This window comes from Anabas testudineus, chromosome 11, assembly GCF_900324465.2.
Source record: "Anabas testudineus chromosome 11, fAnaTes1.2, whole genome shotgun sequence".
NCBI lineage: Eukaryota > Metazoa > Chordata > Actinopteri > Anabantiformes > Anabantidae > Anabas > Anabas testudineus.
Window position 1 is genome coordinate 18,279,853 of NC_046620.1, and position 27,754 is coordinate 18,307,606.

General features: G+C 40.8%; 3 protein-coding genes across 4 annotated transcripts; 1 reads left to right on the forward strand and 2 right to left on the reverse strand.

Annotated features, from left to right (window-relative positions):
* Positions 1 to 3,323: 3,323 nt before the first annotated feature.
* Positions 3,324 to 7,169, reverse strand: rpl15 (ribosomal protein L15). The gene is made up of 4 exons (XM_026349207.1): positions 7,102 to 7,169; positions 6,015 to 6,198; positions 5,792 to 5,928; positions 3,324 to 3,685 (listed from the first exon to the last, which is right to left on the reverse strand). Exons 2-4 carry the CDS (start codon positions 6,184 to 6,186, stop codon positions 3,380 to 3,382), a joined length of 615 nt encoding a protein of 204 aa, XP_026204992.1. The 5' UTR covers positions 6,187 to 6,198; positions 7,102 to 7,169; the 3' UTR covers positions 3,324 to 3,379.
* Positions 7,170 to 7,364: 195 nt separating this feature from the next.
* Positions 7,365 to 10,840, forward strand: nkiras1 (NFKB inhibitor interacting Ras-like 1). Its single transcript, XM_026347883.1, has 4 exons — positions 7,365 to 7,490; positions 7,776 to 7,876; positions 7,993 to 8,234; positions 8,535 to 10,840. The coding sequence occupies exons 2-4, from the start codon at positions 7,783 to 7,785 to the stop codon at positions 8,775 to 8,777; spliced, it is 579 nt and encodes a 192-aa protein (XP_026203668.1). The 5' UTR covers positions 7,365 to 7,490; positions 7,776 to 7,782; the 3' UTR covers positions 8,778 to 10,840.
* A 69-nt stretch (positions 10,841 to 10,909) lies between these two features.
* Positions 10,910 to 26,209, reverse strand: ube2e1 (ubiquitin-conjugating enzyme E2E 1). 2 transcript variants are annotated; one of them, XM_026347882.1, is made up of 7 exons: positions 26,179 to 26,209; positions 24,376 to 24,447; positions 23,062 to 23,235; positions 22,815 to 22,865; positions 14,135 to 14,267; positions 13,400 to 13,547; positions 10,910 to 11,509 (listed from the first exon to the last, which is right to left on the reverse strand). In XM_026347882.1, the coding sequence occupies exons 3-7, from the start codon at positions 23,226 to 23,228 to the stop codon at positions 11,412 to 11,414; spliced, it is 597 nt and encodes a 198-aa protein (XP_026203667.1). In that variant the 5' UTR covers positions 23,229 to 23,235; positions 24,376 to 24,447; positions 26,179 to 26,209; the 3' UTR covers positions 10,910 to 11,411. The 2 variants fall into 2 exon arrangements, with proteins under 2 accessions (XP_026203667.1, XP_026203666.1); XM_026347881.1 differs by lacking the exons at positions 24,376 to 24,447; positions 26,179 to 26,209 and adding an exon at positions 24,114 to 24,216.
* Between the last annotated feature and the right edge of the window lie 1,545 nt (positions 26,210 to 27,754).

Here is a 27,754-nt window from a genome sequence, read left to right on the forward strand (position 1 = left end):
GGTGTGATTGCCTGATCTGTTCTTGTACTTTTTATCAAACGTTCACTTGAGAACATGAACTATCTGCCAGGCATTTTGAAAAACAAACACAGTTACATGTTTCCTCAGTGTTTGCCCGGTTCTTTTTTGATTGATTTTATAACTGCCTATTTTGAACAGTCAGCGCTTCTGACAGGTTTTGGAAAATCCATCCATGCATCCATTATATACCCCTTATTTCTTGAGGGTCAAGGCAGGGCTAGAGCCTCTTCCCCAGCGACACTGGGTCAGGAGCAGGTTACATCCTAGAATGGTCATGGGTCAATCACAGGCCAGTCTAGGTGACCTTTGATACCCATGGGCAATTTCGAGTCTGCAGCAGTGGCAGATAGATGAGGGGACTATGGGTGGCATCTGCCCTTTCTATTGTAGGGTGTTCCCCCAAGATGCCTCCCCATTTCCAACCAGTGTCATTTCAATTATTCAGTTCCTAAAACTATAAATGGTCAATCAAAAGAAAAAGGACAAATATGGCTATATGCTGTTCAATTTAAAGAGGAAACCAACGAAAAAAAGTAATTCACTGTTGACTGAAACTTTAAGCTGCCATCTTGAGCAAGTCTATACTGAAAAACAGGTTGCTCACCTTAATTAGTTCTACCTGGTGAAATCAAAATAGTCTAAAATAAAAACATAGCTACAATGACACTGTCACAGATGTGCATAGCTACATCCACTCACATGGAATCATTCACCCCCTGCCACCCTGCCAAAACCTCACACCAGCCCTTTCCTGACCAATGTACATTTTTCTAGATCTGCCAATACTGGGTTTCTAGTTTTCTTTTGTTTTGTCACACTGTGAATTGGCTGCCATGATTTCACATAATTATAATACAATTTTGTTAATAAATACATAATTACAAAATAAACTTAATTTAAAAGATTAATTGCATTTTCCTCAAGCTTAACAATTCAATTTTAATGGCATTTGTTGTAAAATATTTTTAGTTTTCATTTCTACACATTAGTTTATATTTAACAGCTATTTGTTTGCAGTTGATGGCAAACGTTAGGTAAGGCACTACAAACAATACGCTAATCACCTGATCTACTGGTACTTAATTAATATAATATTAAAATTGGTTAATGCAGCTTTAAATCACAGTAGTCCTGGGTTTGAGTTTATGCTTTCTTCAAAGTAAAAAATGTGTCTAACATTTATTTAAAAAAAATAAACAAGATCTAAATTTTTTTATTAGAAAAGAAGTTTGAAACATCATAAGTGGTGATTTAAACTGCCCCAATGTCCAACCAACCTACAGATTTCTTTTAAACCGAATGAACATAATTCACAGTGCATAGTAAAAAATGTCAGTATCATTAGATTCATAAAAGATACTTTAGGACTTTGCTTTATCTTCTAGCCTGTAGATTCGTGTATGGACAGTAGATGTTGTGAATTAATTTAGTAGTAGTTGATATAATGTAACAGATAATGACACCAATAACACAGATTTTTTGTTTTAGTTCAAAACATCAGTTTGTTGTTAAATTGGTTTCATTGTGTTGTGTTGTCTACATACAGTATCAACAGTATGAATCGAATTTCCTGCTGCTTGCTGGTGCTACTGATGTGCCTGAAGAGGATCAGCTCCCTACTTCAAAGTTTCCTCTATGATATCTGATTTGAAAAGAGCTGTAATGGATTAATAATTAGTGATTAATCATAATACATATACAAAGAGAGACAAAGAGAACACAAAGACACATTGAAGTATATAGTGATACACATGGAGACATCATTGTATTGCAGCTGTTAGCCCCAGTCGTGGAAACGCACAACCAGTCAAAGTTTTGGACACACCTTCTCCTACATTGTTTTATTATTCTTATTATTAAATTTTTTTTAACAATGTAAATAATTAACACTAAAGACATCTGGACTATGAAAAACGTGTTCAATGGAAAATGGAATTATATTGTAAACATGTCACTGCAAAATTCTGTGGTAGCCATGCTGGTAAAGTCATCAAGTGTCACCAGCAAACCCCCCCCACACCACCTCCGCTACTCTTCACTAAGGGAAGCACACATTCTGGAACCCTCTGTTCACGCACTCTACATCTAACTAGGACACGGAGGTTAAAACCAAAAATCTCAAATTTTGACTCATCAGAGCACAGCACAGTTTTCAGAATGACTGACCTTCATTACCTAAAGTCATTGTTCATGACCTTGTGAATCTGATGAGTGTGCCAAAACTAAATTATCTAAAATACAATAAATATAAAACATATTCTAGGTTCTGTAATATGTGTTTGTTAACTCTATATTTGTTCTGTCATGATTATAGTGTCTTCAGTACTAAGGTACAAATGTTGAAAATAATAAACTAAGAAAAAAGACTGAAGGAGAAGGTGTGTCGAAAATATTTTACTATTGCTAACCAATGTACTAATATAAAATGTTTGTCCTTTGTTCATATTTATTAGTATGACTTATCAGGTGAGTCTGAAGCAGCACCCAGTCCTGACACCCTAATCAGAACTGTTTGGGTGTTTGTTTGTGCAAGAGGGGCCTTAAAATACCAGCAGAACAGAATGCATTACCAAAGCCTATATAATAATTAACCTACTACACACACACAGAAGAGCACCTATTTCAAGGGCTACAGTGCATACAGGAGTTATTCAGTGCTGAACTTTTCCACTTTATTCTAAAGTTGATTAAATTTATTATTTTCCACAAAATACTACAAATACACCACGTGAAAAGCTCATTTTATTGCAATGACTCAAAACTGAGCTCTGGTGCCTCCCGTTTCTACCGTTCATCCTTGAGATGTTTTTACAACTTGGAGTCCAAGTTTGGGAAATTCAGTAGCTTGGACATGATTTGGAAAGCCATGCATCTATATAAGGTCTCACAGTTAACAGTGCCTGCCAGTGCACAAACCAAGCGTTGAAGTCCAAGCAATTGTCTGTAGACCTCTGAGACAGAATTGTATCGGGGCACAGATCTGGGGAAGGGTACAGAAAAGTTTCTGTAGCATTAAAGTTCTCAATGAGCACAGTAGCCTTATCTGTAAATGGAAGAAGTTTAGAACCACCAAGACAAAGACTGAATACTTATATAGATGTGATTTTTTTTTGTTTTGTTTTTCACATTTTTAATAAATTTACAAAGAATTCAAACAAACCTCTTCCACTTTGTCATTATGTGGTCTTGTCTGTAGAAATTTGAGGAAAATAATGAATTTAATAAATTTTGAAATAAGGCCAAATACTGCGAACACCATCTGGATGCACTGCATTACTCCGAAAAACTGAAGCACACAACAGGACTGTCACCATAAAAAGGGTTGTTTATTTTTTAATGTACAGACATGTTGCGTGCTCTAACGGTAGCGGTGGAGCTGCAGGGTGTTGCGCCTCTTCCAGGCTGCACGACGGGAGCCTCCAATGGTCAGGTGGAACTTGTGGCCCTTACCCAGGCCACGGCTCTTCTTGCCTGCAGATGTCAAGCCACGCATCTCTCTGTGCTTGTGCACAGCCTTTGTGATCCATTGGGTGTCTGGGTTGCGTCTGACAGCCTTGTGGAATGGGTCAATCAGAATCACCTCAAAGAATTTGTAGGTGGAGTCTTCGCCCACCCAGTATGAGTTGAGGACTCGCAGGGCTCCACAGTGACGCCCAGCTCGCTCCTAGGAGGAGGGGAAAAGTAAAGAAAAAACAAAGAAACATTCATACATGGTGTAATAATTTTGACATTCAGCAATCCAACACTGCACCTGCAAAAAGTTCTTAGAGCACACACACAAATCCTTTAAAATTTATGACGGTGAACGGACGACATTCACCATTCTCAACAAAACCTAACAATGAATAACGAGGGGTTTACTACTGAGAAAAACGTTATTACTTGCCACCGTCGCCCTCGGCTTGCTCATCAGGGACAATCTGATTATCATGATTCATACACATTCACTGTTCATGTACTGTTCTTTGGTTGTGTAAAGCTGCTTTGTGACAATGTCAATTGTAAAAAGCGCTCTACAAATAAATTTAATTGAATTGAAAAACATTCAACTTTTTTCTGTAAAAATGTGTTGCGTCCGTTTAGGCAAATTCACTTCTGTGATCTGATGAAACTTGTAGTGTTTTAACAAGTATTCTCTTTAGTCTCTTTGGGAACAATTAATACACTTATAAACAAAATGTCACTGTGCGGTTGCTAGTGGGACATTTGTTTTAATGTGTATTTGTAGGAATAAGGTGCACCTTTGTTCATGACAATTCAAATTTATTCCACAAATAAAATTTTTTGACAAAAAAAATTAGGGACATGGTTGGAGAAATCTAAAAACAATGCAGGGGTGTAAACAATGGCAAAGAAAAACAAGAATGGCTTGTAGAGTCCTGAACCACAGGATCGATCAGGGTTTAGGATCAGCACCACTCAGCCCCATATGGATGGAACAGAGTCGATGCTGTACAAAAGAAACTGGAGTGGTCCAGATTCAGAACCAAGCTTGTTACTGGATGGATTCATGGTCAATGTCAAAAGCTTACTTTAAATGAAAGACTACTCGTCTGTGGAGAATCACATGATGTAGATGCCAGTGAATCAATGCCAATGGGTCTAACAGCATCCACAAACAACCAATTTTAAGTACATATTGGCTGCATATTTCTGCCTAAACCCAACCTGAAGCTGTTGAGTACAAGTGCTGCTTTCTAGTATAGCCCTCATGCATTAGCCCCAGGAAGACCTACAAACAGTCTGCCCTGATCACAAAAGAAGCTGATTTTTGAGAGCTGTCCATTTAGTGGTGCATGAGTACTGATATTTTACACTGCAATTACACCAACAATTTTTCAACTTTCATTCTAAAACAAACAAAAAAAAAAAAAAAAAAGACAAGGAGATACACAACGTGGATACAAGACACTTCACCCTAGTAGATATTTCTGCACATTAATAATGGTGAAGTGCCAACTGTGTAAGTCGTTTCTATCGTTGAGCCAGCAGCATGTACAGAATCAATGCTCAGAGCTGGTACCACTAAATGCAGACAACCAGTAATATTGGTTCCACCTGTGGTGATGCTGTGCTGAGATACAGCTTTACCTTTGGCTTTTGTGTAGCAGGAAAGACACTGTATTATAGGGCTCAATTTCACCAAATGGACAATTTTAGAAGTAGCACGATAATGGGCCGTTTCAAAATTTGTTGTACTTCTATTTACTATGCTCTACGTGCAGCTATAGTATTGCATACGCTTCATGTCTGCCCCTTTGTTTTCCTGTGGTGTTTTTATGGAGTGATACTCAAACTGCCAGTGAAGCCTGCTTTAGGTTTTTCATTTTTACTCACTTTACATTACAGCTTAAACTGTAGCTTAGTAATTTGAAAACCATTAACTGTTCAACCCTCATTTTTCTACACCTCTGCTTTTCCTATTGACATGGGCCAAGTCTGCAAATACCAAATTTTCACCTGTTTTGCTGTATCAATTTCGGTCAATCTCCATTTCAGATCATAAATATAACTACTCTGGACCTAAAACATGCAGCCACATACAAAACACATCTGTGTGTACAGAGTTGGCAGCATGAAAAATATCAATCTGTAGAGATGTGGACTGTGCTGTTCGATAGTATCTTTGAATCAAAATACCATTACAATTTATTGTCATTAGTATAAGCCGAACACTTTACTTTACCCAAACAACTGCAATAATAGTTAAGAACCCCCAAGCCACTCGCAGTATTAAAGCAATGTAAACATTATGCAATCATGAACATACCTCAGCAGTGGACTGCAAACTGCGGGCAAACTTGATCTGGTTGACGCCATGGTGCACTGGCTTGCCATAGGTAGCACCCTTGGGCACAGGGCGTTTGCGGCCACCACGGCGCACACGGACACGGTAGATGGCGTAGCCTGTTTGAATCAAACAAAAACATGATTACTGAGGCTGGCGAAGACACCACATCACGTGCGTGAATGTTATGTATAAATGGACTCACCCTGCTTGGCCTTGTAGCCCAGCCTACGAGCCTTGTCTGGTCTGGTGGGTCTAGGAGCACGGTGAAGGTTGGACAGCTGACGGTACTGCCAGCAGCGAACACGGAGCAGGAAGCGCATCACATCTGACTGCTTCTTGCGCCATAACTCCTGCATATATTTGTATGCTCCCATGTTGACTTAACTCTGGAAAAGAACGTCTTGCAAGTTAGCATATCTATGAAGTACTAGCTCTTTGGTATTTAAGAATGAGATGCAATAAAATCTTTGCTGAAATTAACGTTGAACACAACTAGCATCTGCACATGAACCTGATATAAACACCACGTTTATATGATGAAACAGTACTGTCCTATGCAATCTGACAGCCTGCAAGTTCTCGCTACACAACAGAGGCAATTATTTGATTTAGTGCTGGGTGTCAATAGTGAATATGCTGCCTTTTACATCTAAATCAATCTGAAGCCTGTAACTGTGGCTTTAATGACACATGCCTGAAGACCCCTGTTCAGACTCAACACAATGAGTGAGGGCTGCGAGGCCATTCCGCTCACTTCAAAACAGCAACGATTTAACTTTACGTTTGAAAACAGCTTTTAAACTAGCACGAATACATAAGTATAACGTACATGACAACGCAAGTGTGGATCACATTAACACAGTGAAAATACACATGGAAGAAAGCTACAGTATACGAGTGCCGCTTGGAAATAAAGCTAGCATGCTAATATTAGAAATGTAGCAATTCTAACTTCACTGGAACGCCGCTATAAGATTCACTAATTTCATATGTCGGTTTTCATGACAATAAAACTCTCAATTTTACACAAATGTAAAGCCCGCACAACAACATAGCTTTTTTCAGCGGCCACTGGAACCACAGGCTATCGGACAGACTACACCTCAGCACCGTTTAAATATTGCGATATAATCAGCGTTTCTCACTATGTTAGTCAAACAATATTAATCTCGCACTGATCCTTAATATGCCGCTTAACGATGTCCTGACTCAATTAGGCGGATGAAAATACAGCAAAGGTGATTTTAATGGATTGCATGTTGTACAAATTCATAGAAATACTCGCTTACATGATGGCGTACCAGCCGGAAAGAGAGAGGGTCCGTACCCAGCATGCCTTATGAAAACGACAGTGAGGTACTTCCGTTGTTGCGCTCAAGGGAAATGTAGTCTTTGTTTATATTCTGTTATTTCCGACATTTTGTAGTTTTTTTGTAGTCTCTGGTGATTTCATTCGAGTTCTCTATTTCAAATGTATTGCATCTTTAATTGTAAAATAATTTATAAAGTAATTTGAAAACACAATTGGCTATTATATGAACGCTCCATCAGTCACGCACGCGCAGTGGCAAGACAACTCAACAAGGTTGAAGTGCAGGCAGAGCAGAATGGATGTTCTGGTCGCGATGCAGTTTTCATCTAATGACTTGAAAGACAGCTAGTTACACTCCTAATTTAGGTGAGGGGCGCTACCTTAAAACTAAACAACAAAGACTGTATTAGATTGGACTGATTTTCCTGTCTTTGCATGTTGTAGAATGATTTGCCTTAGATAATCTGCTAAGCTAACCTTGCTAGGTTGTTATAGCGATCCAATGGTAAGGTAACAGAGGAATTAAATCAGGTTTTGGACTATTTCAGAGAAACCATTGTTCGTGTTGATGTGTTTATAGCATTTCTTACATGTACAATCTACACCTAATCTACATCTACAAATGTAACGTTATGTGTTCTTGCGTTGTAGGCTCGACATGGGGAAAGGTTGTAAAGTTGTGGTGTGTGGTCAGGCAGCAGTTGGAAAAACAGCCATTCTGGAACAGTTGCTGTATGGAAATCACACTGTAGGTAAGAAAACATTAGATCACCGGTTATGTCTTTATCTGGATAGTCAATCATTTGTCAATCAGTATGTTTATGGTTGGCCGAAGGTCTGACTTTGTTATGTTGTCTGTGCTTTCCAGGCTCAGAATCCAATGAAACACAGGAGGATGTGTACGTGGCCTCAGTGGAAACTGATCGTGGCGTAAAGGAGCAGCTGAGGCTCTATGACACCAAGGGTCTTCAAGATGGACAGGATCTCCCCAAGCACTACTACTCAGTGGCAGATGGTTTTGTACTTGTCTACAGCATCGAAAGCTTGGAGTCTTTCAAGAAGGTGGACATTCTGAAGAAGGAAATAGACAAATCCAGAGATAAAAAAGAGGTGCGGCTGCTTCAAAGGATCATTTCCTGTTTTTTAGTAACCATCCTCCTTCCAGAAAATGTCTCAACTCTGCTCCATTCCAAATTGTTTTGCTAGATTTTATTGGTAAACAGCTAAACCATGCTGAAAGTCATTTAAGACATTGGAAACATTTTGTCAGATGTCATATGTAATAACTTGCAATGTTTGTTTAAGCTATGCTTGTATTTCTAAGAAGATTGGGTTCTGTGCATTGGAAACCAAAGTGCTTATTTATTTTCTTAGGTTTTTTTGTCCCATAAACTACTTTTGTGTTCTCAGGTAACAGTCATAGTGCTGGGAAATAAAACAGATCTGCGAGATCGTCGTCAGGTGGACCAAGAGGTGGCGCAGCAGTGGGCGCGAGGTGAGAAAGTGAAGCTATGGGAGGTGAGCGTTGCCGAACGCAGTTCCCTCATCGAGCCCTTCACCCAGCTGACCAGCCGCCTTACACAGCCTCAGAGCAAATCTTCTTTCCCTCTGCCGGGACGCAAAAGCAAGGGCACCTCGTCCAATGACATGTGAAATCTCCTCCCTCTCCTCTCTGTACCTCTTAATAATAGACTGTATTAACCGGATATCGGAACAACCACCAGGGCATCATGGATAAGCCTTTAGGTTAGGAACACAACTTTACTTGCTACTATGTATATTTCACTATTTTAGACACATCCATTCACTTTAATATAAACATGGTTGAACACTTTAGGAAATACACTTATAGGCTTTCTAAAGATATATACTATACTATAGTATATAGTATAAGTATAAGTATAAGTATAAGTATATTAATTTTATGTCTGTGTGCTAATTACAGAGCCGGCTCAGAATGTGTTCAGTATAACTTAGCATAAAGACTAGAAGCTGAAGGTGAGGTATTGAATGAAAACCTCTGCCTGTCAACACCACCAGAGCTTATTATTGCAATTAACATGTTCTGTCGGTAAGTACATGTAAAAATAGCTCTTAGTTAAACGCCTGAACATTTGCCTTTGCTTGTTATTTTTACACGAGTGACTAGACCGGAAATAATTGTGATTGTAGGGGATCTTACACTTTCTAACCATTTCTTGGCAAAGCAACAGTTATGTGCAGATTTGTCAATCTTGTTTTGAGGTTGCCAAGTTTGGTCATTGTGCCTATAGAGTGACCAACACCTGTTCTCACGAGTTGCATGTGGCCAAGCCTCACTGTGAGGATAAGAGGATATTGCTAATGGATGGTTGGATAGTTTCAGCTAGGAGGTAGATGCCTGTGGCAAACCTGACAGAAACCATTGGTACTTTGGAAATTGGAGCAGAAATGTATAAATCATGTTCAGGTTTGGGCAGGGTCAGGTAGGATAGACTTGAGGCTAAATTGCAGTAATTGCAGTTTATAATATGACCACTGATTCATAGTCTAGTTCAAGCAAACCTAACTGAACCATAACCTGGAGTTTCCAGTAACCTAAACCTTGAGGGGTAAAGCTCTTGTTGTGTTAATGTTTGAGAGGCAACAGCATTTGCTTTTAACCAATCATAAGTACCAGCCCTGCAACAACACCTCCCCCCTTCAGGTTCCTGATTTTGCAGGCAGAGGGCAGTAAAGGTTACAGTTAATAACATTATAGCACTATATACATCAACTCTAGCTAGCAGTTTCCCTTCACTCTTTATGCTAAGCTAAGTCCTGGTGCCAGCTTTATACTTAACCCTCAGACATGAGTGATATGAATCTACACATTCACACTGGTTGACAGCAAAAGAAACTGCATGTGTAGTAACTTTGGCCAGTGATTGAAAGCTCCACACAGTGTGCTGAACACTGTAGTCTGTAGACCGTCAGTTCTTTTTTAATTATGGGGAAAAACAAACTATGTATCAAGGTCAAGCACTTTAGAACCAAAGATCTGACATAACCCAAATACATTTGAGTTGATGGTGAAAATATGATACAGTCACAAATGTGTGCATCAATCCAAGCTAAAGATCTGACCCTGTCCCATAAAGTCTCACTCCACAAGGTTGACCTCAAGTATATTCTCATGCATGTTGCAGACTTAACAGTGTTTTCCAATAGGAGTCTTGCACCTGAAGTGATTTTTTTTCCCCACCTGTTGTATGTAGCATTAATCCTCCTGTGGCAGGATTCAGCTTGCCTTTGTCTGGTCCATCTCATAGAAAGTGTGGACTGGCAGCAATAATAATCATGGTACTGCCTTTAATTGGGATTTCTGATTTCATAATGTATCTGTCGTTACTTGCACTTCTTTGTCACCCAGCCTGTATAGTCCAGTAGGGCTATTAGTTAAAGCTGTGTCTGTGTATTTGAGAGTCTTTTCAGCAGTAGAAGCGTCCACCTTGAGAGGAATATTTATTTTTTAACTAATTTATTTTTGTCACTTTAAATGAGAAACATTCCCTGACTTCTGAGAACAGAGAGACGTGATCTGTGCCGTTTTCTGTGTCCTTGTTTCAGAGTAATAACATCTCATGTGCTGCTAGTGGAACACAGGTAGTGAGATCATGCTAACCCTTAATCATTCTGTGCTCTGCAACTCTGTTTTTAAGATGCACTGAATAAATTGTAGCCTCTTCATACTAAAACCTCTGCAAGCTTTTGTTTTGTCTTGGCTTGTTTCAAACAATCAAACCACATCACATGCTTCAGTTGGTCAAGTTTAATTGTTTAGGATAGAAACAGAACAGCTTTTCATCAGTACAGAACACAAATCACAGCCATTGTCCATCCATGTCTAAATATGTCTACAAGTGTAAAACGGCTTTTCCAGAGACCGGGAGTTTGGAGGGGAAGCAAACACCAACTGGAACTTTTAATACATGTGAGAGTTTACACTAACATAACTGACTGGGAATCATGCTGTGACAGATTTCATATAGCAGTTTAGTATCAATGTCCATCTGCAAGCTTAAAAAAAAAAAAAAAAAGAAAAAGAAAAAACACTAAATTCATTTTTGCCAGATCCAAGTATATTTGGGCCAGAGATAACTTAAAAAAAATACAACAACCCACCAAACATCAGGAGTTAAGTAGATAAAAATCCACCCACCGGTCCTGCTTCCCTCTTCTGCTGGGAGCCACCCCTCATTTCCCTACCCCCACCCAAGTTGATGTCCCTACATCCTCAAGTTGCCCAAGCAGCAGCAGCTCTGGCGATTATGTGGCGTAGCGTTTGGTCCACTGTTTGGCTATCCTGTCGTGTTCAGGTCTGTTTGTCGTGTACTGTGTGGCGATGCTTCCCACCAGAGGGTCGGCTGTAACACAACAGAACAACACATGGAGTCCTCGGGATTAGTTTCTTTTACAGTCTCTACTTACAGTACTACCTGGAGATATAGACACATATCCTTTATCTCCATGACGTATGACATGACCATATTTTTTTCCCAGGAAAGTTCTCCTGTTGTCAGGCCCAGATTTTCTTTACCATTTTGTAGTGCCTACCATTTGGTATTGTGCACAATTTCACCCAGCAAGAAAGAGCTTCAGGAAATAGCTGGATAAAGAAATCTATTGGCTCTGTTCCTAAAACATTAACCTTCCACCCCCTTGAAAAATGAGGGAGGTCACCCTCAAACTGGTTGTCTTTGGTTTTCTAGATACTTTAGATAGATTTTTTTCTGTCCCTGAGTTCTGTCTGGTGGTACATCCTCAGCATCCCCAGATCCACTGTCACTACTGTTAGTGTTTACTAATCCTGATCCTTGTTTTTCTGGCAGCCATTCATCCTCACTTGCCTCAGATGGTATATGCACCACTTTCCAGTAAGCCTTCCTATTATGCATTGCACCTGAACTCTTAAAAGAAAAACTGTTAATTACATTCTCAATAACAAATATAATTTACACCAAAAAACGTCAGACAGTGCAGATCAGGTTTATAAGAAACAACAAAGCTACAGTAATTGTATAAATTGCAGATAAAATAAAGCCAGTGATGCATGGCGTCCAATTTAGTGGACATGTGATTATATATGGAGAAATTTGCAAATAAAGTAAATATCTGGAAATTTTAACAATTATATTCATTCTTTCTTACTTCTTCGTTACTTGATGCCAACTTTTTTTTTTTACTTGCAGGAGTGTTCTGCTATGGAAAGATTTACAAGATATTTCTAGGATGTTTGGCATTTTTTAACTTTTGTCAGCCATCTTGGATTTAAGTTTTTAAAAATCGCACTTACGATGTCTGGCCAGTAGGTGGCAGTGTATAGGACGATGCACAAGCCAGTGTGTTGATTGATATGCAACTAGAACAACATTATAGGCCATATACAGTTCATGAGTTGCATTTTCAAATTCAACCTTTTTCTTTAGTCAGACTGGGGCAAATGAATGAACATTACTGTAAATGTGCCAGAGTCTGCCAAAAGGCTAATTTTCATGTGCCATACCCCATGCTGTACAGCAGAAAGCGGCTGAGGACAAGCGCCAGGATAGGTCAAAAAAAAAAAGTGTGAAGTTTTATGTTGGCACTCGTTTTTCCAATACCTACATTTTTTTATTACTCTACTTTGTTTTCTTCACAAAGTCACACATCACAGTTCTTGGTGTTGTTTTGTTCCAGACAGATAAACAGCATGGGTCACATGAACAAATATTCATCCAATTTCTTTAATTATAGGTATTATATCACACTTATACAATCTCACGTTTCGATGTCATCATTGGCCAACCCTGCCCACCAGTGTTAAATAACACTAGAATGATTTGTGCTGTTTACGCCACATTTGGCCAAAGCTCATTTGCAAATTAAGTCAAGACTCCTGCTTTCACGTGAGGAGCCACAACAGAGCTGTAAACCTTAATACAATGACCGATTCCTCAGACACAGGATATGTTTTTCTGTTTTAATCTGGAGATGCAAGGCCACGTGGGGTTTAAGTCTCTGTTTTATTAGGTAAAGTCAAAAAACAGATTAAAGGAAAGTCCTGCATATCATAAGAACATTTAAATTATAGTTATATGAGCTCTCCTACTGTAAGACCCAAGATAAAGGGAGGTTCAACAGTTGGTACAGAAGAAGCAGAAAAAGATCAAGATTGACATCTGAAAACTATACACTTTAGAATTAATCAAATAGTGGCACAAACTAGCAGTCGTCAGCGAACTGAGTGTGACTAAGCTTTAGTGTGGAGCTCTCACCAGGGTTGCAGTCAGTGAGCAGGGAGCAGATGGACAGTAGGACCTTGGAGATAGTGAGGGCAGGACTCCAGTTGTCCTTCAGGATGTCCAGACAGATCACCCCCTGACTGTTGATGTTACAGTGGTAGATCCTTGTACGGAACGTCACCTGGAAACATTCATATGTTCTGTTGCCTCTTGTACGCCAAACTCAATTGAAAAAATTAACAATTTTATAATGTTTCTATCAGGCAGACTTTGCTAGGAAGTTTCACTTCAGACCTTATCTGAAGTGTCAACAGTGACTCAAACACCCAGCGTACCGAGTGGCATTTCTATTACCCATCTTTGACAAAATTTTTTATTGCAGCACAAGTACACAGAAAACTGTGGACACAGCTGAGAGGCGGCAATCACCTCTAAACATGCTGCTCCATATTTACTTATGCTAAAATTACTAGCAACTCCTAATTTCATTTTAGAAAAGACCTCACATTATATTTGAAGTGTAACTGCTGTTGAAAATGTGAATTCATGCTGAATTTGTAAATCGTTTTATTCAGTTTGGTGCATCAGTTGCTTCATAAAAAGTATGTGAGCTGAGTAGTTAGAGTTGAGAAGGCTGATGAACAAAGATTAGAAATGATCTGCTGAGGTCATTTAGCTGCTTTCCATGAGCAAGTCTGATGGAAAATATGAAATGACAGAAAACAGGTTCTGCTGGATGCTAACACCCACTTCAAATCATAGTTTCACCTTGGGTGGTTTGAAGGGGTAGTCTGGTGTGAAGGCGATGTCCAAGAAAAACACTCCCCCCTCGTACACGGAGCCGGGAGGGCCCAAGATGGTCGACCTCCACTCATAGATGTTGTCTCCTTTGGGACCAGCACTGTTGGTAGACAGGACACATTTATTCTGGATTAACACTGGGATGCTACAGAACCAGGTCTTTCACAGCTTAATGTCTCAATTGGGATGGTCATGTGGGACTGTGGGACCATAAATCTAATGTGTAAGTAGAGCGGCTCCAGCATATGTTTAATAAATAAAATAATCATAAAAAAAAACAAAAAAACTTCCTTCTGCAAGAACTCCACTTAGCTGTGTGCACCAGGTTAATTTATCTACCATCTGGATTAACACACTTTGTTCCAGACCAGACCTCACTCTTAATCATCCTCTGTCTGCACATTTGGTGCTCCCTCCTGGTCTCTCTTTCCAACATATTAAGCCACTTACATCTCAGTCTCATCCTCTTCCTCCTCAAAAGACAGAAGCCTGCTCCTACACTCACACTACACTCTACTGTCTGCTCAACAGGACACACCCTCACCCACTGTGCAAAATCCCCTTGACCCCCTTAACCCTGTTGGCAACAGATCTTTATCTGTAGTAACAGATCTACAGCAGCTATTACTGTGTCATGACCCAGAGAATGCTCCATCACCTCCCCTGTTTTTAAATGACATGATGCAGAAATGAAGAAATGACCACATCATCTTTTTAAGAGGACTTAAAATCAACAGTTGTACAGTTACATGCAAAAACATTCACAGTGTTAAAAAAGCATTTTGGAACTGGAAAACCAAGGGCAGGGTTGGGGTGGGGTGCGAGCTGAAACTTGGAAATCATGTTCAGGTTTGGGTAGGGATCGGCCAGGAAGGGCAAACCTCAGGCTAAATAGACATGATTACAGTTCAAAATATTGCTCCACCAAACAAATTAAGGTCCTACTGAAGCAGTCAAATGCTTTCTTAGTTTAACATTCAGAGTAGGCTGACTGATGATATGTAAGTCTTCCTCAGAGCCAAGCACCAGGGACAGAAATACGCAGCCTGATCCATACTCTAGTCCTCGATGTCAGTTCAGGGTCCTTTCACACACAGCTCCTGACCACCTGCGCCTTACACGCTCTTCTACTGCATGTACACCTGCCGAGTGACTACAACGTCCATATAATTACAATCTTTCTACCTCACATACATTTCCAAACAATCACGTTATCGCACTGGTGTGTCAATAAAACCATTAAGTGTCAGTCATTATACTAACAGAGAAAAGAAGTGATGCAAGGAAAAACAGATCAACACAGTTTCCTCTGCCTGTAGAGATGAAGCTGACACTAACAGCCTCTTCACGAAGCCTTAATTCAACAGCAGCAGCAGCACAGTAAGTCAACTACAGCTGCTGGTGGAGTTTTAATGGTGGACATGGTTTCACATTATTGACTTCCTGATATAGTGCTTCAAAAATACCCTTCACAGTTTGTCATTTCATTTTCAAACAACGAGTGGGGACCTTGAAGCATGTCTGTGGGGGGAAATAAGAGAAACTGTTGATGATCTGAATACTGTTAATAGACAAAATTACCTGTTATTCAGACACAGCAATTCCAAAAAGAATTCAGTGTGCAGATGTGCTGTCGAGCAGCTCCTCTGCACACTGCCTGTGTAAGAAGTAGCTGGTGTATGCCGCCTGTTCAGAGTGGAAATGTAAATGTCAGGTAATAATATGAATAATATGAAGCGGACGATCCACCCTGCCCTCTAGTTCACACAGCTCAGTGCAGACATACACACAAAAACTCCACTTTCAGGAATCTGACTGCCGACCGGCAGAACATTGCATCGCAGACATCCATCATAGCTTCACAGTCAAACGAGCACCAACCACCAACAGGACAGACGCCTAAATCATTTCTATGTCTCCAAGCGGGGCTGGAGGAATGTTCAGTCCTAACTGCCATATAAAGTTCAGCAGTAAACACAAGACAAAGGGCCGACAGATAAGAGCAATTCCAGCTCTATAGAGCTCGTACTCTCCTTTATTGGGATCGTGCTACAGCTGTATTAAAGCTCAGTGTTGTGGTTCCACTAACAAAAGAAGCTGCTGTCAGTCATAACATGCTTGAACTTCCAGTCATCATCAGAGCTGGACCAACACACTAGCCCACATGTATCCTCAGAAATCAAGTGCAGTGCTTCACTGACACTAAACTCAACACTAAGCACATGCTGTGTTTGTCAACTAAAGGCATTGATCTGTTAATATTGTGTTTCTTTTTTTACAGGTGAGTGTTAACAAAACTATTTGCAATTATTGAATTGGCTGCACACTATTTGCCAAACAGTCAACGTGTTTGCAGTTGGTAATGTGGAATCGACTGCAGGGAATCTTGTGGAGGAGTAATGTGATTGCAGCTCCAGAAGTAAATTTCATCACCACCCTTTATGAGGGTGGTGACAGACTCTATTTTGACGACCATGTGCAACCTATTCCTGCCAAAATTTGAAGCATGCATACTAGTTTCGAATATTTAAAAAGGTACATACATTTATATCAGCATCTTTGACACTGTTTTATTGTATTACATTGTGTTGTTGTTACCGTCGTCTGAAGGCCCCCTCCTGTTGTGTTGTGTGCATGTGTGGAACATGTTCGTATCCCCAGTTAATCCACTGTGTTACCAACATTCCTGTAGGGAAACCCTGACCTGAGCCAGTACTTATAATACACGTTACTTTTAACACCTCAATGTCTTCATCAGGACCCAGAAGAGTTCCCCATGTCATTTCCCTGTGAATCCACCTGATCTCTCTCTCTCTCTCTAGTGAGCGCACACACAAAGGCCACCCAGTGCTCAGAGTGAGCCCGTAATATGCCATGCTATCACTGCTGTCATTCACTTCACTATCTGGGGGAGGGGGGGCTTCTTCTGTAACCTCTGAGACACACACACACACACACACACACACACACACACACACACACACACACACACACACACACACACACACACACACACACACACACACACACACACACACACACACACACACAGGAAGAAGACTACTGACATTTGAGCCATTTCCTTTTTTCTAAGCTTTTAACCTTTCCAACGGGCACACAGAGGCTTATTTAACTGACCCCTGCATCTCCACACGCATTCAAATCACAACACACAGGACGTATGGACGTAAAATAAGGAGTCACACACTCCTGTTGTACGTATTACTCCTGCTTTAATCATGAGCTGGAGATAGATCAGGGAAAAACATTGATGCCTGCCTCTGACATATCTCAGAGTGAAAGGTAACAGGACTTTGTGACTGTAGGACAGCTACACTATCCCCCACTGGTCAACATCATTGGTTTGGTTTGCACTTATTAACAAAGTGCTACAAATATGTAGGAGAAAAAAAGGAGCTAATTTGAGAGGTTTACCTGGCAGCACTCTCACACTCTGCGAAGTCTGAATCACAGAAAGCTTTCCTGTTCTCCTCACACTGCATGCAGTGTCCGCTTGTTGGAACTGAAACGATTTATTGTTAATATCCACCCACACAAATTCCGCACAAGTCAAATTAAAGTTTGACCTAACGAATACAAAACCCTCCAGATTGAGTTCCCTGATGTTAATTTGGTGCATCTTTGTTATCATTCCTCATCTTTAAGTGCCACTCCACGGTGTGTTTTCCTCTCAAGACACTGCTGTGCTGCCTCATCCCTCCATCGCTCGCACGCACACACGCGCGCGCGCGCACACACACACACACACACACAAACACAAACACACACACACACACATTCATTTTCAATCACTACTATCTGCTTGCAATGGTATTGTGATGACAGGAGAAGGAGAAACACTGTAATAAGCTGCCTGACTGAGACAATATAATGACTCCACTTTACTTGAGTGCTGAGGAGTCTCAGTAACAGCACAACACACTCACCCCCTCCCACCCTGCCAGTTTAATACAATAGCAATCAGCCTATAAATGTTCTCTCAGTGCTTTGTGAGGAGTGCACTATGAAAATCACATGGTAGCATTCATACTGCTCCAATGAATCTACGAGTCCAATTCCACAATAGTAGGTTTTTCTTATTATTGGCTGGAAAAGAAATCAGTATCATATTTTAATAATGAAAATACTCTGTGCCAGTGTCAGTGCAGAACAAAATCCACAATACACTTAGTAAAGAGTTGTCTGAAGCATTTTCTTGTAACTTTCCAGCATGAACAGCACCTTGACTCTTTCCCTGTGAAGTCCATTCTCAGTGTTTATGATAGAGTGTGGATCAGGCTGCATATTTCTGCCCAAACCCTGACTGAACCATACCCGAACTCTCGGGTACCGAATGGTGCAGCTGAGAATCCACCATGTAGCATGAGCTGGAGACACATACTGCAACATGACTGGCTTGGTGACATTCCAACACGGTCGAGAGAGAGCACATTTGAACAATGGAGGACTAGATTTGATCTTGTGTCTGTACTGCTGAACTGCTTGTTGATAATGGTTTGTGGAAACTTGACCTACCTTTGCTGCCTCCTCCTGTTTCCAAAACCCACCAATTGTCAGATAATGAACAGACTCAGACTCAAAAGCTCATAAAAAGCAAGCCAATACCAGTCCACACACTGTACAACTTTTACAGACAAACCGTAAACAGAAGAACCATCATGTTCAGCTTCTCCTGCTTTCTTCATCTGCAGCAGCAGCCTCCAGTGTGCTGCTGTGGACTGCTGCTACACTGTCAGTACACTGTACACTCAATATTCAGTCATAGCTGTAGCTGACACAAGACAAACCTAAGCATCTTGTTCCCCTTTTCTGCCCAATTAAAGCCTGGCATGCAGAAAGGAAACTTCTTCTAACTTCCATCTGTGCAGCAGCAGCAGCAGCTCAGAGCTCGGTGCCGCTTTCAGGGCTTTCCGAAGCAACAACGGTGTACAGGCCAGCCACTTCCTCTCCAGGGAGGAGGCTTTTTATAGACATGAAGACGCTGCAGAGAAAACCTCAGTAGTCGCAAACACACAAGCTGGTAACACCGCTGCATGCAGAGGTGTGCGTGTGTGTGAGAGAGACTGCCACTTACATCAGCTGTTGAATGGAGGAATCACATGCAGCTCAGATTGCCCAGACCTGGCTCAACACACACAAACACACACACAGACACACACACACACACACACACACACACACACACACACACACACACACACACACACGCACACACACACGCACACACACACACACGCACACACAGAGTTGCCCAGTTTTTCAGCTCTATGATAAGCGGAGCCCAAAATTTATATATTCATATATATAAAAGTTAAGCACTTTCCAGACACTTTAAAATATTTAAATAAATCATAACCATCTGTCACTGAGCACTAACTCTCCTACTGTACACAGCTTCTAACATTTCTCAGATGTCACAAGCTATGACCCTGGAATGTCAGGAATCTGTCCGGCACCCAAGGGCAACCTCTCCAGAAGAGATCAGGGGCTGTTTTCACAAAGCTTCCCAACCCTCCTAGTGGTGAAATTCAAAGAATTATGACATTTTCTAAGAATTTAAGAGTTTTTTAATAAGCTTCAAAGTTCCTTTAGCAGACAACTAAATGGTGGAAGTACAGAGAAGTATTCTCCAAACGCTCAATGACAGTAAGAAAACACAGTGTAGATCATGTAGGGATAATGTTTGTGGTCGGTCTCATTAGACATTTGCTCATAACGCCCAACACAGTAACACTGTAGTGCGGTGATGACTCGTATCTGTTAGAACCATCTATCAGCAATGATCAGCACTTCCACAGCTTCATAGTGTGACATGCATGTATCCCTTTTATTTCACTGGATGTTCAGATCATACAGAGCAAATTCTTATCTTTTTACTATTATATTGAGATAAGTGGTCATGAAATTGAAGATGCAGGAAACACAGACCTCAGTTTTAATGCAATTTTCAAGACCTACATAATTTATATTAATAATAAATTATGTTAACATGAACACTGACTGGGGACCATAAATGCTACAGGAACCTTCATTATGTTGACTAACTAAACTCTAAAATTGTTCTTAACCACACCTACTGACACCACAGTCAACATCAACCAGTCAAAACAGCCTCTACGCTGAACAACTTGAACCTACAAATTAACAGACCCAGGAGTTCTCACACTCCACGTAGCCACTCCATTCAGGTCATTACAATATAATTTTAATTAACCAATCACATCTTTTAAAACAATGTGTTGTCCCACATGTGCGCTGTGCCTAGCAACAGGGTTAACCACACCTCCTCCTTGAGATAAAGGTTTTCGTCCTTATTTAGCACAGCTCTGAGAAGTTTCCTAAATCACTAGGACTCTCATCTGGGACATTTTTAGACTATGTTAGGTGCTCTCTGAGTTTTCTCACTGTTTCTCTTCTGTTTGTGAATATGGTGTATGAATATGAAAGCAACAGGATGGGTGGGAAGAAGGGGGGGTGAAGCAGGCCTGTGATGTCTGCACTTCTCACCTTAGTGGCAACGAGGCTGTAGAAAAAGAAAAGAGGGCCTGCGTGGCATTCCCTGAATGAAGCAAAGGCTCTGCATTACAGTGCTCAGAAAACAAGGTTTTCCTACAGCAGAGGTGCTGATGATAACAGTCGCATTGTCATTTGTCAGTGTGCATTTTAACAGCTATGACTTCTTTAAAAAAAATAAAAAAAATAAAAAAATTAGACAACAACCAAACTGACTCATGGATGTGTAATCCATTACACGGCATCTGCAGGGTGCAGCCGCTCAGCTCCATTCATAACTTAATGAGCAGGTCCTGCACTAAATGAAGCAGAAAGAAGTACAATCCACTCAAATTTAAACACCAATGTCACGTCAACCTGTTTCATAGAGATTCAAAACAAACTCTCGTGTCAACAATCCTGCGTTCATCAAATCTTTTTCCTCTCTAATCCATTCCAGCTTCCAGCGGGCCTCTGTGTAAGGAGCTAATTCACAACACCACAGGAGGCTGGTGTGGCACAAGCTACAGTGCAGTTTCCCTGAGCTGAGATATATGACTCTGTTGCTCGTACAGACTGAGCAGCATTGACTCAAACAGCTACTGGTGAAGCCTGGCGCTCCTCTTTGACCACACTTAATCGTCTAAATGCTTGTTTTGGGTCTCGCCTGCGCAACTCGCCATTTCGAGCCCTCGTCTAGACGCCCTGACCTGTAGTTCAGACGCGTACCTTGCCTGCTTTACCGCAGACAACAGCAGGCCTGTCATCACTTCACGACACCTAAACTGTTAGAAAAGGCTTCAGAAAGACTTCCTTGTTGTTTCCTTAGGGTAACCCTAATCCTAACCTACCATGTTCTTCCTACCTCCTGCAACCCTGATACGTAGGCTCAACAAAAAGGGAGGAGTCTGAATGCTCACCGGAATCACGTCTTTGTCTCTGTGATGTGCTAAACATCTCTGTAGCATATTAAAGAACAGCAGGAGGCTTGTAGCCCCAGCACGTGTAACACACGCTGATAAATCATTTTCCTGACACATGTCAAAACCTGCCAGACTTGTTGAAAGACGGGTCAAACATCGAAGAGTCCAACATCGAACCAGTCAGTCAGTGTGAAGGTTCTGCACAGGGTCGGTTACCTGTTACCCGTCTAATTATCATTCTCAAATTGAGAACGCTGCTGAGAGTGAATAAAGGGAAGTTTCTCTATGTAAGAAATCATTGATCTCTGTGTGACTGTGTATAACATCAATAACAGCTGGAGATGTTGTCATTCTGCGAGCCCTGCTTACACTACAACCTATATGACTTTTAAAGTGAGTGACTCCAGAGCCTGTAGGATTAACTAATGTTACCCTGTGGGGCAAGGTCAGGTCACAGGTCTGATGAATTGATAATTACAAGTAACAGATCAGTCTCGATACTGAGTTTTGCAGGTGTGGGGTAGGCTTGCCAAATTGGACCCGGGATAGAATCCTAATTTTAAGCAATTAACATTATTCAACACAAAACAAATATAATTTGAAAGTGGGGCTTATTGATAAAAGGCGCATAGTGGACCAGTTATGTTACTATGACCAACTGTAATAACCCTGAAAATCTGGAATCATCTGTTCTGTAATCAGACTAGAGATTTCACACCTCCTTTCAGTACTTTAAAGTTTTCAACATATAACAACATACAAATTTGTTTGAGTCAATATTCAGGTTCAGTGTAGTAGCAGCACTCCTCTGAAAAGTAAAAAGAGCTAGAAAAAAGATCTCAGACTGCCAGCCCTGATTGATCAACCTGCTACTCCTTCTGTTTTATTCTATAAACTCCAAATGCCGGGATCAGAAAGCACACTTAGCTGTAGCTTTATGAAACAGACAATTCACAGTCTCGCAACCTTGATATTTCTCTCTCTCTTCTACTAGACATACCACACAGTGAAGCAAAAAGATCCATTTCTGTTCTGGCACAGAGACAAAGAGGGACTTTTTAACCTCCACGTTCAAGACGCCTACATGAAGGACTGCCTCTATTAAATGCTCATAACAAACTAATGTGCAACACACACGCCAATGCTCTGGATGTTTCAAATGACACATCAGCAATTCCCTATCAAGTGATTCTAAACTCGCATTCACTTACCTGCAGTTTGGCGGTGGGTCCAATGTGATGTCAGCCAGTTCCTTCTGAATTCTGTTGAAGGGAATAAAAAGACAAGCATCAAAAGCAAAGCTCTGATCAAACACTCCAAATCCAAACCAGGAGCTCAAGTTGTGATGCCAAGACTTTGGACTAATGCTCTCAAGAGCTTTTCCTTTATCTTGTTGACAAAAAAACAAAGGACTTCCCCCTTCTCTAAATTCCTTATGCCAGCTCTCAGCGCACTCACCTTTTAGCGCTTGTAGAGAGGAGTTTGGAGGTCTTGCTCATGCTGACTTTGCTTTCTCGTTTCTTCGGGGGATTTGCCTCCTGTTGCTGCTGCTGCTGATGATGATGATGAGTCGAGGATGAAGATGAGGAAGAGCTGGTGCTGGCACGGGAATCTTCATCCGACATACCGAGCCTGAAGAACAAACTGAAGATTTAGAAAGCTCCAAAAGCTATCTATTCGAAAACATCGCATCCGAGTCCATTTAAGAAGCGTGACACTTAACTTTAGAGTCTCGTTTGAAGGTAAAACTGCTAAAACCCTTGTTTTAAATATATCCATGGCCACACATCTATGTTCTGTATGCATCCAAGGTCTTTGTCATCTACAGTGTGGGGCAGGGAGATGTGTGAAACCATTTAAATTGAGATTTTACAGCGATGTAGGACCACTAGTCCACCGAATAAAACAGAAGAACCTTACAATTCCTCTGAAACCCCACGTCACCTTTGATTTAATACAAACTGCTAGCGATAAGCGTATTAACTCTAAATTTAATATTAGTCCTGGCTGCCGTTTTCTTCATGGGTAAAGGACGTTTATCGAGCCTATAGAGTTTAACTATGGATCGTTTGAACTACCGGGCCCGGACTAGACGCTGACCCGGGTTAACTGCCTCCATCCGTGCGGATGTTATCGATGAAATGATCGTGCTGAACCAGGAGCATTTTCCTCTTTCATAACGCCCGATTCTGAGCCCGGCTAGTGTTTGCAGCCGGGCGTTATTTTTAGCCTCGCCGGGCTGCGACAAAGGGAATCATCTGGTAAAATAGTTCGGCTAAAGGCCTACTTCTGTCCGTCACCACAGAGCCACACGGGACCACACGCACACCGAGACCTGTGCTCTGGACCGAGTCGAACACATCAAAATGGAAAAGCAGAAACACATCGACGGGGCGATGTCGCAGTCGGCAGGGAGTCCCGACACCGCATTTTCAACCATTTCTAGGCGAATCAAAGTTTCACCCAAACAAGTCGGTGAGCTGCTGCTGCGCTGTCACACTGTTGCTAACCCGTTAGAGCCGAATTCCGCCGTTCAAAAGCAGTCCAACGACACGCTGATCGCGTAAAAGCTTTTCCTCGCATTTTTAAAGCTGCATCCGTCGACATGCAGCTGATCTGTGCGCAGCCAGTCACTGGATGAACCGACTTCTAAATTCTCCTCGAATGGAGACACCGGTACGTTTACAGCACCTGCAGCGACTAAAAGATACAAATTGACAGAAAACGCACCAAACATACTGCGCTGTATTACGAACATTTAGTAGTTGATACCTTTCTTTGTGTGTGTGTGTGCACAGCTTGTGTGTGTGCCTCCGCCGCCTGGACGCAGCAGTGTCAAAGCGCCTGCAAAAGAGAGAGACGGAACTTCCGGTCAACATCTTAAAAATAAAAGCAAAGGCAAACGAACGCGGCAATATTCTATTGACTTGATAAGAAATCGACTTTAATGATCACACAAAGGATCGAAAGTGTCACAGCAGAAAAACAAGTACAAACTAATATATATAAGTAACCGTAAAACAATAATGCATACAGTTCATCTACAAGTTTAAAACGCCAATGAATTAAGGATGTAATACTTACATGCACGTCTAAAGACTAATATGTGTTTAATAATAATAATTTTCCACATTTTCCACAACGAACAATGCAAATATTTAGTGTTTTCACATGACTAGTCAGATGAAAAGCTAAACAAAGCCTTAGGCAAAGCTGTCTTTTTGTTTTATTTTTTTTAGAAAAACGCCTGTTACTTGGGACACAATGTTATGTATCTATTGTTTAAAAGGTGTGATTTTGTTTTTTTCCCCTTTCAAATTAGCTCGGCACTGATAGAGGACAGCCGGACTCGTGAGGTGAGGTGAGGTGAGGTTCGGCGCTTTTATTGTGTAGGGCTCAATCCACCAATTTCCCGGAGACTCGTGAGCAATTAGCAGGAGCTTGACGCTGTTTGCTGGACGCGTGCCTCTTCTCGCCGGAAGTGTTGGTCCAGCAGCAGACAGACGTCCTGACATTGTCGTTTACATTCATCGATTTTATAAGTAACACCCACATGTACTAAACCAAACAAACAAGCTAACTTATATCCAACCAGTGGGAACAAAATGAAATAGCCAAAAACAGATGTTTAGGGCCATTAGCCTACCTGAACACTGGCAGTCCTTTTAAAAGATGCCCAACAGTTAATTTTTTCCCCTCTTAACTGCACTTTGTCTGCTGCTGTCTTGCTGAAAGTTGATGGTTAGTTTCTGTATTGTTGTTTGGCTAAGACTCCTAATTAGAAGCCATGTTTAAAACACCTTTCACATTTTTAAGAACACCATCTATCAGCTATCAACCAGTTTAAGTGGGTATAAACACTCTGGGATGGTAATATATTTCTATTATGTATTTAATGTAACCTAAAGCCATTACTCATTACTGGGTAAGCAATAAAATGAGGCTACTGTTAGCCATTAGCTTGAGTTATTACCTCACACTGAAACAGAGCAACCAAGAGTTGAGTGGCAGTTTTAAAAGGCCATTATGCTGCACCTGAAAGTGCTGTGACATGTGAAATGTGTTGTGGGTTAAATACACATTACATTGTATAAGTGGCTGTCAGGATGATAAGTGTTCCGAGTTATGAAGTGGCACTTTTTGAATTTTTTCATAGCATGTTTGAAATCTCCTGGGGTTGAGTTGGACTTACACTCACTTCCCACAAAAAATAAGTGTGGCGTCCCTTTAACATCGTCATGGTAAATGCACTGTATTGAGATGCTTTCATTACTCCTGTGTAAGTGTTGGTAAAATCGAATCATGATCAAAAAATCTACTCTATATAAAATATATATTGGACATATAAAAAAATAACATCAGTCACATGAAGCTTGACATGATAACTCATTTGGCATTTTGCCATCAGGAATAACAACATGTCCATCACAAACATTCTCCGCTCCAATACAATATAGCTGCTTACTATCCATTATGATGCAGACCAGGTGCTTGCTTATATTCACAGGCCAACGTTAACCTTTTCACTCCCATTGATCACCTTGCTTTCTTTGCAAATGTTACATTATTACTCACACATCAATACATTCTCCTGTTCTGTCAGTCTTCTTCCTGCAGCATGTTAAAGAGGAAAGCGGAAGGCAGGAGGGAGGATGAGGACTCCCCTCCCCCTATCTCCATCCCCCTCTCGATGTGTCAACCATAATTAACTGTGCTGCTGTTGCTCCACTTTGCTGGTTTTGCAACACAGAGACTAAAACCACAATGAAGTATCGTCCACTGCTAAGAACACAGTGCTGTGAGGGAGTTACCATCAACAAGTGGTGTATTTTGTTTGCAGCACCCACAGCGTGGATGCAAAACACTAACAAGCACATTATTTACCTGCTATTTATTCAGCTTGAGCAATTTCTTTATAACATGCTAATTTTTTTTTAGTAGAGGTTGGATACCCGAACTGAACCTGATGGGATCCGTTGGTACCCAACTGTACCCATTGGTACCTGAAGGTTGGGGTCAGGTTCAGGCAGACATTTAGAAATCACGTTTAGGATTGATTTAACCTAAAGAGGTGCAAATGCATTTCAGATTGGGTTTGCACAAAAGGATGAAGCTTTATTCATACTTTATTTTCCAGCTTGTTTTTCCCCTTCAGTTAAATGTAGAAACCAAAAATTACAGTAGCAATTGAGAAGACGAAAGTGCCATAGTATAAGCATACGTTGTAGGCATATACTCATTTTGGAATTATAATGTACTTTCAACTTGTTTGCAAAACATTCACTACACTAATTTCAAAGTAAGGTAATTTAGGATCACTGCAAACAAGGTGTTATTATCTTGTGAAAGGATAAAATACGTTTCAGGAAATTCCTGTAACTACATCACAGAAGATATGGGACAGTACATGAGAGGTGCCTCCGAGTTCTCCATTCCACACCTGGCAGTTGACAGGTGGAGTCCAAACTTTTTACTAATTATTTTGTAAACTTCTTCTTCTAGTTTTCTGCAAGCTTCTTTGTTTGCTTGTCTGTGTTGTCAAAATCAGACTTTGATAGTGAAGACTCACATTTCTCATCTCTCCCTGGACATATTCATATAGTCATCCCATTAACTTAAACACGTGAAATTAATTTCTTCTTTAAATGAACTAATAATCCTAAATCATTTACTTTTGTAAACAAATGAGCAAGTGTATTTTTGAATGAGGTTCTTTTTGACTAGTTTAAGGACCTGATCGGGTTTTTGATTCTAAAGGGCTCACAAACATTTGACCAGCACTGTAAGAGCCAAGAGACAGCCATAAAAGTGTTGTGAAATAAAAGAGAGAAGGAAGCACCATCATTCTCTCCATCAAGAACATAAAACTATATGCCTGTTACACTAACGATGGACAGATGGAATTAGCCGAGAACCCCTTCACTCTGGCTACTGGAGCCCTACTCAGGCTTTCATGTTGTCAACTAACAGTCCAAGTGCAGCTTTATCATCCGCTTTACTTTCATGACAACCTATACCACATTACAGCTGAACTATTCGAAGTACATGTGAGACACTGAAACTAACGTTACAAAGTAAAGGTGTCTCACTATGCTCAGGTGTTCTTGGAAAAACACCTTTTGTTTGCACTGCACATTCACTGTGGGCCATT